The 12528-nt window shown below is 37.3% G+C and overlaps 1 protein-coding gene across 1 annotated transcript in view; it reads right to left on the bottom strand.

Moving 5' to 3' along the window:
* Positions 1-299: 299 nt before the first annotated feature.
* Positions 300-12528, bottom strand: part of atr (ATR checkpoint kinase) — a 43411-nt gene continuing 31182 nt past the window's right edge. Inside the window, exons 38-48 of the mRNA XM_030126462.1 lie at positions 9733-9830; positions 9380-9609; positions 7296-7430; positions 6419-6619; positions 5300-5443; positions 4358-4508; positions 4105-4261; positions 2236-2389; positions 1999-2150; positions 586-691; positions 300-491 (exon numbers count right to left, since the gene is read on the bottom strand). Of these exons, the coding sequence (XP_029982322.1) occupies positions 318-491; positions 586-691; positions 1999-2150; positions 2236-2389; positions 4105-4261; positions 4358-4508; positions 5300-5443; positions 6419-6619; positions 7296-7430; positions 9380-9609; positions 9733-9830 (1702 nt within the window). The 3' untranslated portion in view covers positions 300-317. The remainder of the gene's footprint in view (positions 492-585; positions 692-1998; positions 2151-2235; positions 2390-4104; positions 4262-4357; positions 4509-5299; positions 5444-6418; positions 6620-7295; positions 7431-9379; positions 9610-9732; positions 9831-12528) is intronic.

The following is a 12528-nucleotide window of genomic DNA, read 5'->3' on the forward strand; positions in this document are numbered from 1 at the left end:
ATATCGTTAGTTTTCGTTAACGATAATAAACTTGGTCTGCATCAGTTTTTCCAAAAGTATACACTTCTGTCCGTCCCCATTACAAAGCATCCCTTGAGTTTACAAACCAATACAGGATCATTAACAAAATTCTTGGAGAACTGTGGATGCTAGACGTAAATGTTGCAAAACAAATGCGTTCTAAAACAAAAATGTACTTTTGTGAATGTAGCATGAGTCTGTTTTAAGTCCTCATTTAATCCTAGAAGACATCCAAATCAGCTGAACTGTTTTCCACATGTGTTTCCTGTCAGTGTGTATTTTTTTTTTTTTTTTTTTTACAGATACGGCCCCCAGCCCAGGTACATCTGACACAGCAGTTTGTCATCTGTGGCTTCCTGTATGAGGTAGTGGACGTGGCCTTCGATGGACAGAGGTAGACCCAGCACTTTATTCCTGCTCTTTATCACTCCCTGTAGACGTTGCTCAATGTCACAAACATGGGTTTTGGCCTGATGGAGCAGAGAGACAGCAACAGAGTAATAAAGACGCTGTGATGAGTATAAAACACCGAAAAACAGACAACAAAACCACATGAACACGCACCTTTTCGTTGACAATCTCTCCTGTCTCATTGGCCTGAGCTTTGGAAAGTCCTTTTGCTTGTTTGCTCCACTCCACCAGTGGGTCATGAAGGAAAGTCTTCAGCACACTTATTTAGGAAGAAGAAAGAAAGAAAGAAGGGACTCAATTCCAGTGTGTCTCAAATTTTATTCTTTTCACTGGATTTTGTTTTTGTCATTTTCTGAATGCACAAGTAGTTGAATTGACTAGTTTTGGTTTAGTTTTCCTTTATTTTTTTTTATGTTTTTCAGGTATTGTAAGATGATAACAGGTAGGGTGAAAGAATGCATGCTATTGAATAAAAAAAGAAAAAAAAACCCACAATTTAAAAAAAAAAAAAAAAAAAAAAAAACAACCTGTGCTATTCTGTCAATGTATTATCAGTTTTTATTTGGGCAATGTTATTCAGCAAAATAGTGCAAACCAAGGAAGGAAATGAAAGCAAAACAGATTTTTACACATTTTTACTCTGTTTTAGTTTGTTGTTTGGTTGACTGTTGTTTCTACTTATTATTGATGCTCATTTGTTAGTGTTTATCCTTACTATATTCAAAAATATTCTTTCATGTGTAGTTTTATTCGTTATTTTCATTAACCGTGATCATTTAATCTGATTACCTTGATAATCTAATCTGATTACGGTTCATGCACATTGGACTGCATGACAAGAATCAAACAAAACAAAAATGTAGTCAGGAATCCCATTTAAAATGACTTACAAGAAACTGCATTATGTAAAAGGTTTCTTAACAAAATTACAGTGTCATGCAGAAAAAAAAGAAGATAAACTAAAACAGACAGTAGCAGATGACACAAATAAACCTACACAGGAAACATAAAATAAAGTTAAAAATGTTACATTAAATATCCTGATCTTTAGTGGAAATAGCATGAAATATTAAAATTGCTCTATTTAGACATTAATTACTTTGACTTCTACGTTCACTTCTAGTCTTGCAGATCTACACCAGTGCTGTAGATCGGTCTGAGTCCCTCCACTACCATTCTGGAATAGAGGTCTTTGGATAGTGCTGAGGGCAGGATGGTGTAGCTGATGCTCCATAATAATGCTATTGTTCACACATTGTCACTGACTTTTCTATATTAATGAACTAATGCAGAATGAATAACAGGAGGCACTAACTTTAATCAGATTCATCCCCCGTCCTTGTATGCTCACAGTTCTCTCAATTACAATTAAACATCAACCTTGATCTTTTACTTTTATCCACCAGCATCTCTACAATTCCTCTTTGAGTCCAAATGTGAAGATATTCTCCCTCCCTGTTCCTGTTTTTGTAGTGAAATGGAGACTGGCCAACAGGCAATCCTTCATCCAGATATGTGTGAAGCATCTAAAAATACACACTATTTTCACTTTTTTTGTGTGTGTACCTTGTGAGCGGCTCCCTCTGGTCCCTCATCAGTCTCAGGGTGACCTCACAGGCCTGTCTGAAGAGACCCTCAGTGCCCATGGGTCCCATGGCATGGACCATGTTTTGGGTTAGACGGAAAGGAACCACCTCAGGCACATCAAATGTCTCCCCCTAGTGGAGAAGCAGAGAAGAGGCGCGTGAAAGGATAAGTAAAACATTAAACAAGACAATAATTTTCAGCAGTCGTAGAACAAACCTTGTTGAAAAGGCAGTTGAAGTCAACATGAACACATTCTCCAGTGAAAGAGTCAAACAGGATGTTTTCTCCGTGGCGATCCCCCAGACCCAGGATGTAGCCCACCATGGACATGACAGCAGTGGAGCGACAGTACGCAGAGCGACTACTGTACCTGAAAAACACATACAGCTGCTAGCTCTGGTTTGTGTCAGGAATTTATATGGAGAAACAATTTTAAAAGTCTACAGGTTTTATCTGTGAGTGCCCAAAAACAGTTTTGTACTGGGTACATGTGGAAAGAGAGCAGAGTTCTGATCAGTAATTGCCCTGGAGCTGGATTATCCTTCAGTGTTATTGACTTAGGAAATGTGGCACCCAGGATGAAAAAAATACTGCTTACGGACTCTATGCACAGCCCCACTACTTTCTGAACTTCAGGCAGTGGCAGCTGCTCGTCTTTCAGAGAGGGGAAGCTCACTGTCGCCTTACATTAAGAAAAAAAAGTCAACTTATTTAAACATAAATCCGTCCCTCCGTTCCTTTTTAAGAAAATGGTCAGTGACCTTATCGTACCAAGTAAACAAGAAAACGTTGAAATTATGTTAAATTGAAACAAGGAAATACAATGAGTGTGTTTTATTTACAGTGCAAGAAATGAACAAGTCATTTCGTAGTGGCTTCTCGATTTCACAGCAGAATGTGCGATGGTATTAAACTGAACTATGTCAGTGAAGGAGTAGATCTGAAAACAGCTGTCAATCAAATGGGATTCAGCCTTTTGACTGATCCTCCAATCAGCTCGAGGAAGCCCGGCGTCCAGCCCGGCCAAGCTCCGCCCACAGCTCCATTCACCCCCAGAGACGCCGAGCGTCCAGGGGCGGGACAACATGGTGGCATTTATCCAATTACCGTCCAGTTTTGAAGCAATGAAAAAAAACTGTTCCACTCAGTCCCATTGAAGTGCATGGACGCTGAGCATCTACGGACAAATGCACTGAGCAGAGATCGAATGAGAAAACAGAGACATGGAATGGAGGAGAAGTGAACAACATCGAGTCCAATGATTTGTGATAAAGCTGATTCTGAACGAACTGGTCTGTGAGATGAACGTGTTCTAACACATTTGGAGTCAATGAAATGTCAACACAACTGAACATATTTAAACATTTAATTTTCGTAATTTTAGGGGAAGCCGACCTTCCCTTGCAGTCTATGAGAAATCGTCTCTGACTTCAGGGGGGCCTTTTATTTCCTGTCTTTCATTATTGGACACATTGATTAATCCAGGTGTGTCTGCTACTTCTTGTTGTGACTACTGATTAATTAGACACACCTGGATTAATCGGTGTGTCCAATAATGAAAGACAGGAAATAAAGGACCTACCTGACATTCAGGAAGTAGTGAGGCTGTGCATAGAGTCCATTGCAAACTATATCATAGAACAACTGACTTTTTCCACTTTATCCACTGAGACATGGCAAAAAATATTAAACGCACAAGAAAAACTGGAAATCTTGTCTGAACATGAAATGATCTGTCTGATATGTGTGTTTCCTTTCTTTTTTTCTTTTTGAGAATATTATTTTATTTTAGTGCACCAACAGTAACTGAATGGTCTTAGGGCTGTATCTGACAAGAACAGAAATTCTCTTCTAAAATACCCTGACTTTGCCTTAATGTCTATTGTTTTAGTTTCATAAAAATGGGAAAATTTAAGCAAGTATATGTATATTATTATTGATAGTAATTTTATCCCTTTTCTAACATATAATACAGAAAATAAAAATCCTGAACTGCAAACTTACATGTGATTAGACACTAACACATTAATATATGGTTTTCTACACTGCTGATGGAACTGATGGTTCTTGTAAAGTAGGTCATACCATGATGTGGGGTCAGGAAAGGTCCGGAGAAACCATTCGTAGAAAACAGGGGGATGTCGAGCACATAGCACCTCCTTGTGGATTCGTAGTTTCTCCTCAAACGGAGCTGTCTTAGGCAGAATAAGCTTCCTGAGTTCTTTACCTGACAAGTAGATGCCTAGAAAAGACAAAGTTACACGATCAGATGTTATTAGATCACTAGGCTTCTATGCCTATGATTAGTTCATTAAAATGTGACTCAAAGCGAGGATACCTCTCTCCTTGTAGAGCTTGGTGAGTATATGTCGTAGTCCGCCGGTGTTGTTGACCCATTCGATGATGCCACACTCTTCATTGAGGGGAATCACAGCGTAGGTACGGATATGGAGCTCCCTCCGTCTTGACTCGGCATCTTTACGCAGGCACTAAATACACAAAAAAGCCAATACACACAGAGGTGGGCAAAACACGTCATCAAAATAAATGAAAAAATTATGTCAGTCATTACCTATCACAACAAATGTCAAATCTACCTACCTAGTGTAACGTAGAGGGACAATAAAAGTGAACTTAAATTACTTTTAAAAATATTTATTTCCAGTTTACACTGACTTTTGGTTGATAAATTTGGTTGATTTTTTTGTGATTTTATAACAAGATTTAAACGACATATGAAATGTATCAGGTTTAAAAACAGAAGACACACAACAAAAATGTCATATAGGCCACAAGACAAAAACATAAACAACAAAATGAGACAAAAAACAAAACATGTAAGAGACACAATGTGACAAAAATGGCAGAAAAGACACAAAACAAAAAGACTGTAAGAGACACAAGAAAAAAATTATGTAAATGATGTAATAAGACAAAAACATTTTAATTGTTACATTTATTTCATGTTGCTAAAACCTGCATACGCTCAAAACATACAATATGAACTTCTACCATCTACAATGTTAACAAAATAGACCCTAAAGTCAGAGGAAAAGCTTGTCACCACGATATTTATCATAATCTGAAACTATATCATTGTTTTATCACCTGTCCTTGAATACGCATACTATGAATCTGCTTTTCTCTGTACCTAGTTTGTCTTAAAGTGTGTGTTGTGTGTGTCTCAACAGTTTTCCCCACTGTTCATAAGGTTACATTGTTGGTTGTGTTTGTATTTAGTTTTCCGTGTGTTTCATGTAGTCACACAGTGCACACACACCTTGTTGATGAGGCAGTTGAACTCCATGAGCCGACAGTCTTTTCTCAGGTCGTCTTTAGGTTTACACATCATGGTATAACTCCGTCCATCTGAAGCCTTCAAACTTATCTTCTTAGGCTTTTGTAAAGAGGCCAGGATCTCCACCTAAACACAAACAGAGACTGGTAACACGGCTGATGGGACACAATCCTTCCCATTTTGAAAACACAGAAGGTTCTAAAGGTCCTTCAAAAGTCCTGTCCTTGTATGAAATGGACATGAAGAGATTACGAAGGTAACATCTGTAACATTACTTTTATCTAATGCGGGTAATTTTGAGTATAAAAATATGAAAGTTAGAAAATCATAAATACCTGATTCATATTTAATCTAAAACGACCCATGTATTTATCAATGCGTTCAATGTTACCATGTCCTCACTGTTATAATCAACTTCTCCCAGACGTATGAACCATGAAATGACAAAAACCTAAAACATTCTTTAACGCTGCCAAACATTATGAATGAATGAATTTATTTTTGGTGTGTACATTAATCATTGCACTTAGTACAATAATTATAATAAACATAAAAAACAAAAAAAAGGAAAAGGCTAGAAGCAAAAGCTTATTTTTTGCCTATCCTTTTCATCTGATATACTGCTTACATTAAATTAAATGTGTACAGCATCAAGCATTCTAATTAGGCTAAATGACCTCTAATCAGACCATTAGATTAAACGAGGCTGCTGTTCTTTTTTAATATTTTTTTTGTTTAATGTGTCATTGAAATCACCTTTATCCTCAGTTTGAGTTTGTTAAACATCGTTGTCAGTCTTACACCGCAAAAATCAAAATCTTACCAAGTTTATTTTTCTCATTTCTAGTCAAATTATCTCGTCACACTTAAAATAAGACATAATCATCTAAAGAGTAACTTTTCAGTGAGATACAAGAACTTATTTTTAGACAACAGATCTTAAAAATCTTATTTCAAGAAATCTTACCAAGACAATTTCCACTGGCAGATTTGTTTTGCTTAATTCAATGCCTTTAGGTCTTTAACTATGATAAATAGCCTTTACATTGTTGAGCTGAACTGTGCAGAAACCCTGCATAGATGCCTCCACAGGTGTCTTACAGAGTCCTCGAAGCCATCCAGGTAGGCCCAGTGTCCGGGGAAGGCGTCATGTTGCGTGTTAGCCCCACCAGTAGAGGGCAGCGTAGGGATCAGGACCGACTGCAGTGGGATGAGGATCTGGCTGAAGGTCGGCTCTTCCACCAGACGTTTCAGCTGCTTGAAGTGAACGCTCATACTGAGGGTGGTGCTGTTACCGTCCACCTGAACAAACACACACTGACTGTTAACTCTGCATTTACAGTACTATGATGTATGCTTCGCCCTGTGGATGCTGTAGATCAGTGGTTCCCAACCTTTTTTGGCTCGTGACCCCATTTTAACATCACAAATTTGTAGCGACCCCAGAACGGAGACATTTTTTGCTAAAGTGAATTTTTTTTTCATCATGTAATAATTTGCTATACTATATTGCAAATAAACGTTAATTTTAGAGGACATTTAGTCTATATAATGTATATTATTATGGACGGAGGCAGTAAAGCCAGGTGTAGATTACTGCACAAAGTGAAAATTTTATTTTCCTTGATCAGGATATGCACAGTTAGTCCAGCTTATTTTTACAAGGCTGACAATTAATACTGAACAAACAATAACTCAAAATATGAATTATGAAAAAGCTGCAGCATCTGAAACCGACCACAATTAACATTTGACAGATAAACAGAACCACAGTGCTGCAGTTTCACACTCAGTTTGTCATGTCTTTCATGTATTGTGATTGTCTCTGTCACTTCACCATATATTGTTTCACTAGTACGTTTTTCTTAATTTTTTATCAATTACCAGACATTTCAGGCGACCCAATTTGAATTCCAGGCGACCCCACGCGGGGTCCCGACCCCAAGGTTGAAAAACACTGATGTAGATGTACGTTTACCGGCTTATTGCACAGTTCCAGTAGTTTGTCCGTCAGTCTGTTCGCGTCTCCGATGAATTTCTCCAGGGACTGTTTAAGACTGATGGCTTTTTTAAGGATCTGATTACAGCGGTTCATACGCATCGGGTAGGATGACTAGTCAAACAGAACAAAAATGAAGTTAGGAATAACGATATTAAGTTATGTTAAAGTATGAAATTGCATTATGTAGCACTTTTCTTAACAAGGTTATGCTACATCATACAGGAAAAAAACTAAGAACAGCAAACAACATTAGAGGTAAAACCAAAACAGACAACAGCAGATAAAACAGATAAAATACAAAATACCTTCACTGTTCACTTACTATAGATCAGGGGTGTCAAACATGCAGCCCCTGGCCCAAAATCAGCCCGCTAAAGGTTTCAATCCGGCGGGATGAATTTGAAAAGTGCAAAAATTACACTGAAGATATTAACAGTCAAGGATGTTGAACTGGTTTTAGTTCAGGTTCCACGTTCAGACCAATATGATCTCAAGTAAAAAAAAGCTACAACAGCAATATTAACCTATAAATAATGAGTCCAAATTTTCTCCTTGGTTTAATGTGAAAAAAATATTACACTATGCCTATTAAAAATGACAACTCCAAATTTTTCTGTTTTAGGTCAAAAAAATAACATTACATTATGAACATATTTACATTAACAAACTATCCTTTAACAATAAAATGCAAATAACCTGAAGAAATATGAACAACCTGAAAAGTCAAAAGAAAATTAATTGCAATTTTAACAATATTCTGCCTGTTACTAAATGTTTTGTGCCTTTGTAGATCTGATCTGTAATGTACATGTGTGAATGACTCGTTGAGGTATAATGTTAAAATTGGAGTTATTTTTCTTAAGAATTTTTCAGATTATTCACATCTGTTTTGTTTAGTTTGTACATTTTTCATAATTTAATGTTATTTTTCTGCACTACAACAAAGGAAAAACTTGGAGTTGTCATTATTTATACGCTATTATGCTTTTATTTTATTGGTCCGAATTACTGGAGATTATCCTTAGAGTCCCCAGAGTCCACTCTGAACTTGGTAAAACAGCCGTTTCCTACGATGGACCTTGTTCATGGAACAATTTGCAAAACTCACTTCAGCTTCAGCATTTCATTACCTTGGGTGAAGTCAAATCTCTTCTGTCAAACTGTCTAACAGAAGTGTGTAACTGCTATTCTTAAACTGGTTTTTAGCTTTTATGTTTCTAGTCATTTTATGTTTGTCTTAATTGTATGTAGCTTTATACTCTGTTAGTTCATTTGTATTGTACTCCCTCGAAAAAGAGATTTCATCTTAAAAGACTTCCTGGTTAAATAAAGGTTAAAAAAAAAAAAATACTTGGGCTGTATGTGGCCCCTGAAAGAAAATGAGTTTGACATTCCAGGTATAGATGATACAAATGATCTAGATGAATATACACTAATGATAGTATGGTTATGAATACTATGCTCTATTTCTGCAGATCCTCCTAAATCCCTGTGAATCTTACACACCTTTCCTTTAAATGATGCTAATGATGTACAACGGGATCTGGCAGAGATCTCAGAGAACAACCAGGCACAAAGAGGAATCAGTATATAATTAATGTAATTCAGAGTGAGGCCGTTCCAGGCTTTAAACGTGATCCAGAAAATGTCTAAATCAACACAGAATGAAATAGGCAGACAGTGTAAGTTGGCTGGCTCAGGAGCAATAACATCAAATTTGTTGGTGTCTGTCAAAATTTGAGTACCATCATTATGCAGCAGCTGCTGTTCTTGGCCAGGTTGTAAATAAACTATAGGAGTTTGATGAAATTCAAATAAGATTCTTGTAGTGATTTTTAAAATATCAATATGGCCAGAACCCTGATGTTTTTGGGTTTTTTGGTTTTTCATTTTATTCTCAACACAACAAAAATCAACTAATGTCACTGGTGAATATCATATGATGCGAATCACTAAAGCAGATATTGGAAGACACCTGCGTTATTTTGCTAAAATACTGATGCATCCTGGGTAAACTGCAGTGACTGATTCCATAAGCTAATGAAGACTGAAACACACACCTTGGACACAGCGGTCATCAACCACATGGCCTGCTGGGGGTACGCTAGGAACACTTTAGCCACGATGGTCATGAGGACAGAGAAGACCTCATCGCTGGAGTGGCAGACTCTGGAGATGAGCTGAGAGAAGGCGGTCAGGAACTGGTACGGGGCCAGGTTGGAACAGTGCTCGCTCACCGCCATGTTAATTTTAGCCAACTCCTGTCGCATCTGCCTGTCTGCTCGGCCAGCTGTGGTTGAACAGTCAACACAGGCCTTTTTAGTGGATTCAGTAACATGTTAATCACACGATGGATTCAACTACATCACATGTGTTTTATTTTCATTGAGCTGACAGGGCAGTGCATTCATACCTTTCTCACACTCACAAACTTTGGCTCCAAAATCCAACCAGAGAGACAGCATGCGAGGCATCGCCTGGTAGATGTACTGGTTTCCAAACTGCAATGCTCTGGGACGAAGTGGAGAGGGTTGGAAAGTAGATCAATCATATGTGCCTTCATCGTCATCACTCACTTTTCCATATATTTATGATAGTGTTTATTATATAGGTCCATAGATGTTCTAGTTCAGTTATCTGTGCATCAACAGCATCCATGTGTCTCCCCCTACTTCCCCCCTTCTCCCCCAGTCTCTCTCTATCGCTATCGCTCTCTTTTTCTCCTCCTTTACTCTCTCTCTTTAACCCAAACTGGTCTAGGCAGACGTCCATCCTCCAGGAGTCTGGGTCTGCTCCAGGTTTCTGCTGTTAAAGGGAAGTTTTTCCTCGCCACTGTCACCAGTCACTAGTGTTTGCTCCTGAAGGATTCTTTTGGGTTTCTGTAAATTGGCTTAGAGTCTGGATTCGACCAAAAGTGTCATGAGATAACTTTTGTTATGATCTGGCGCTATATAAATAAAATTTGATATGATTTGATGATACAATGATATTTTCAGAAAAAGTCATATTACAAGAATTAAGTCAATATTTGAAGAATAGTACAGCACTTTCCGGACTATAAGCCACTACTTTTTTCTCATTTTGAACCCTGTGGCTTATACAGCGATGCAGCTCGAGTATAGATTTATACGGCTAACAGCCACCAGGGGGCGCTCTAGCAGGAAGCGCAAAAGTGAGACAGACAGGTGGAAGAGGTGATGTGAAGAGAAGTTTTAATCTTAACTTTTAACAATCATTTTGCGTGTCATGCACAAACCCTCATCATGGAAAACACACGAAGAAATGCATATTTTGCGGCTTTTAAGTTAAAAGCAATCGATGCGTCTGTCTAAGAAGGAAATAGAGCTGCAGCACGGAAGTGCCATTGAGCAACAACAGAGGAGAGATGTAGAAGGTGTGTGACAGAACCTTTCTGAGGCTGTTCAACACTGAAGAAGACGACTGCAGTGGTTTAATGAGCAGAAGGAAGATGAAGATACAGATCAAGGACTTTTCTGGGTTTTTTAACCTGCTGTTTTACTGCCTTATTACAGGCACTGTTTAGAAAAAAGCAGTTAAGGTACGGAAATAAATATTTAAGTAATCTTTCTGTTTACCATCTTTCTGTGTAAATATCTCATGTCACAACGTGGACACCTGCGGCTTATAGTCAGGTGCGGCTTATATTCCGGTGCGCCTTATAGCCCGGAAAGTATGGTAATTACTTTGAAAAAAAAAAATATATATATATATCTTTTGAGAAAACATCAAAACACTGCAAGAATTAGAAAGAGGTTTTCTTCAAGAAAAAGGTTTAAATGATATGAGAATTGCCAAAGTTCCCTGCTGAGCTCAATACTGAATGTTCTGAGTTCTACTATCACTCACACACAGCTGTTATAACTTTCGTTCCACTAGATGGCTGCTCTACCAGGTACCCATGATTTGCACAGAACTTGGTAGAGTAGCTTTCTCCTATTTTGTGCCACGGTCATGGAACAATCTTCAGAACACATTACAGCTTAATGATTTGGTCCCCCTGGGAGAGTTCAAAGCTCTGATAAAAAACTGTTACTGAAGAGTGCAGTTGCTTTTCCTAAGATGGATTTTGTTGAATGTGTCTGCTGTCCTTTGTTTTTAAGGTGTTTTAATTTAGAATTTTTGTAACTTTGTAATGGTGAGCTGTCTTGGCCACGTCTCCCTCAAAAAAGAGATTTTAACCTCAAGGGATTTCTTGGTTAAATAAAGGTTAAATAAAATAAACTGCTGTTTGTATTTGTTGAATACAGTCTGACCACAGATTTACTGTTTCATTATGTTCTATGACAGTATATGATTTCCTGAATTTCTATTAAGAATTATCTTGTAATAGCATCATTATCATATTATTACATTAAATTATTTTCAATTTCTTCTCATAATTGTATTTTCTTTTTTTTCATATTATAAATAATTTCTTGATAAGTATGACCCCATCATAAATACTGACTCCTTTGTAATAATATATACCACTGTTTTTTTTCCAATTTAATCCACTTTGGTTGTTGTGATCTTTTATTTTTTTTGTAGTTTTGTTCAAGCTTCTTTTTTGAATTGCTTCATGCTGTGGAGGATACGTAACCTCATTAAGTTGAAAGGAAAAGCAGAATTCAGTATTTCACTTTAATGCATCTAAATCCTGTTGTAAATATCGGCTCAATAAAGCCTAGATTTCCCTGTTGGCCCATTTCTCTGTATTTTGCTCCATTTTAAGACAAGATAAGATAATCCCTCATTCATCCCCTGACAGAGAAATTTGCAGAAAAATAAAATCAGGGAGAGTGAGAAAGCAGTCCTCCACTTCCAGAAATGATGCAGTTGTCAAACCAGAGTGTGTCATCGGAGCCTCACCCCGGGTGAACCACTTCCATGATGTCTGATAAAGCTAATTTGTTTTTAAGGCTGTTGTTTATATTGAAATCCTCCAGACAATTGCAAATTGAATGAATAATTATGATGATTTCATTCTCATAATTTTCATGTTTTTTTCAATGTTTTTGTTTCTAAAAATATATATATTTATTGTAATGATATCACATATTTCTGCTTAGTGTGGCCCTAAAACTCTCATAAATTACAGTATGTATACACTGGAGTAAAGTATTGACCAGTTTTCCAGGCACTTGTACAACATTTGTTGAAGTTACATGATAACTGATTAAATAACTGGGCATATGTTGTAAACTATCTC

This window comes from Sphaeramia orbicularis, chromosome 22 (genome assembly GCF_902148855.1).
Source record: "Sphaeramia orbicularis chromosome 22, fSphaOr1.1, whole genome shotgun sequence".
Taxonomy (NCBI): domain Eukaryota; kingdom Metazoa; phylum Chordata; class Actinopteri; order Kurtiformes; family Apogonidae; genus Sphaeramia; species Sphaeramia orbicularis.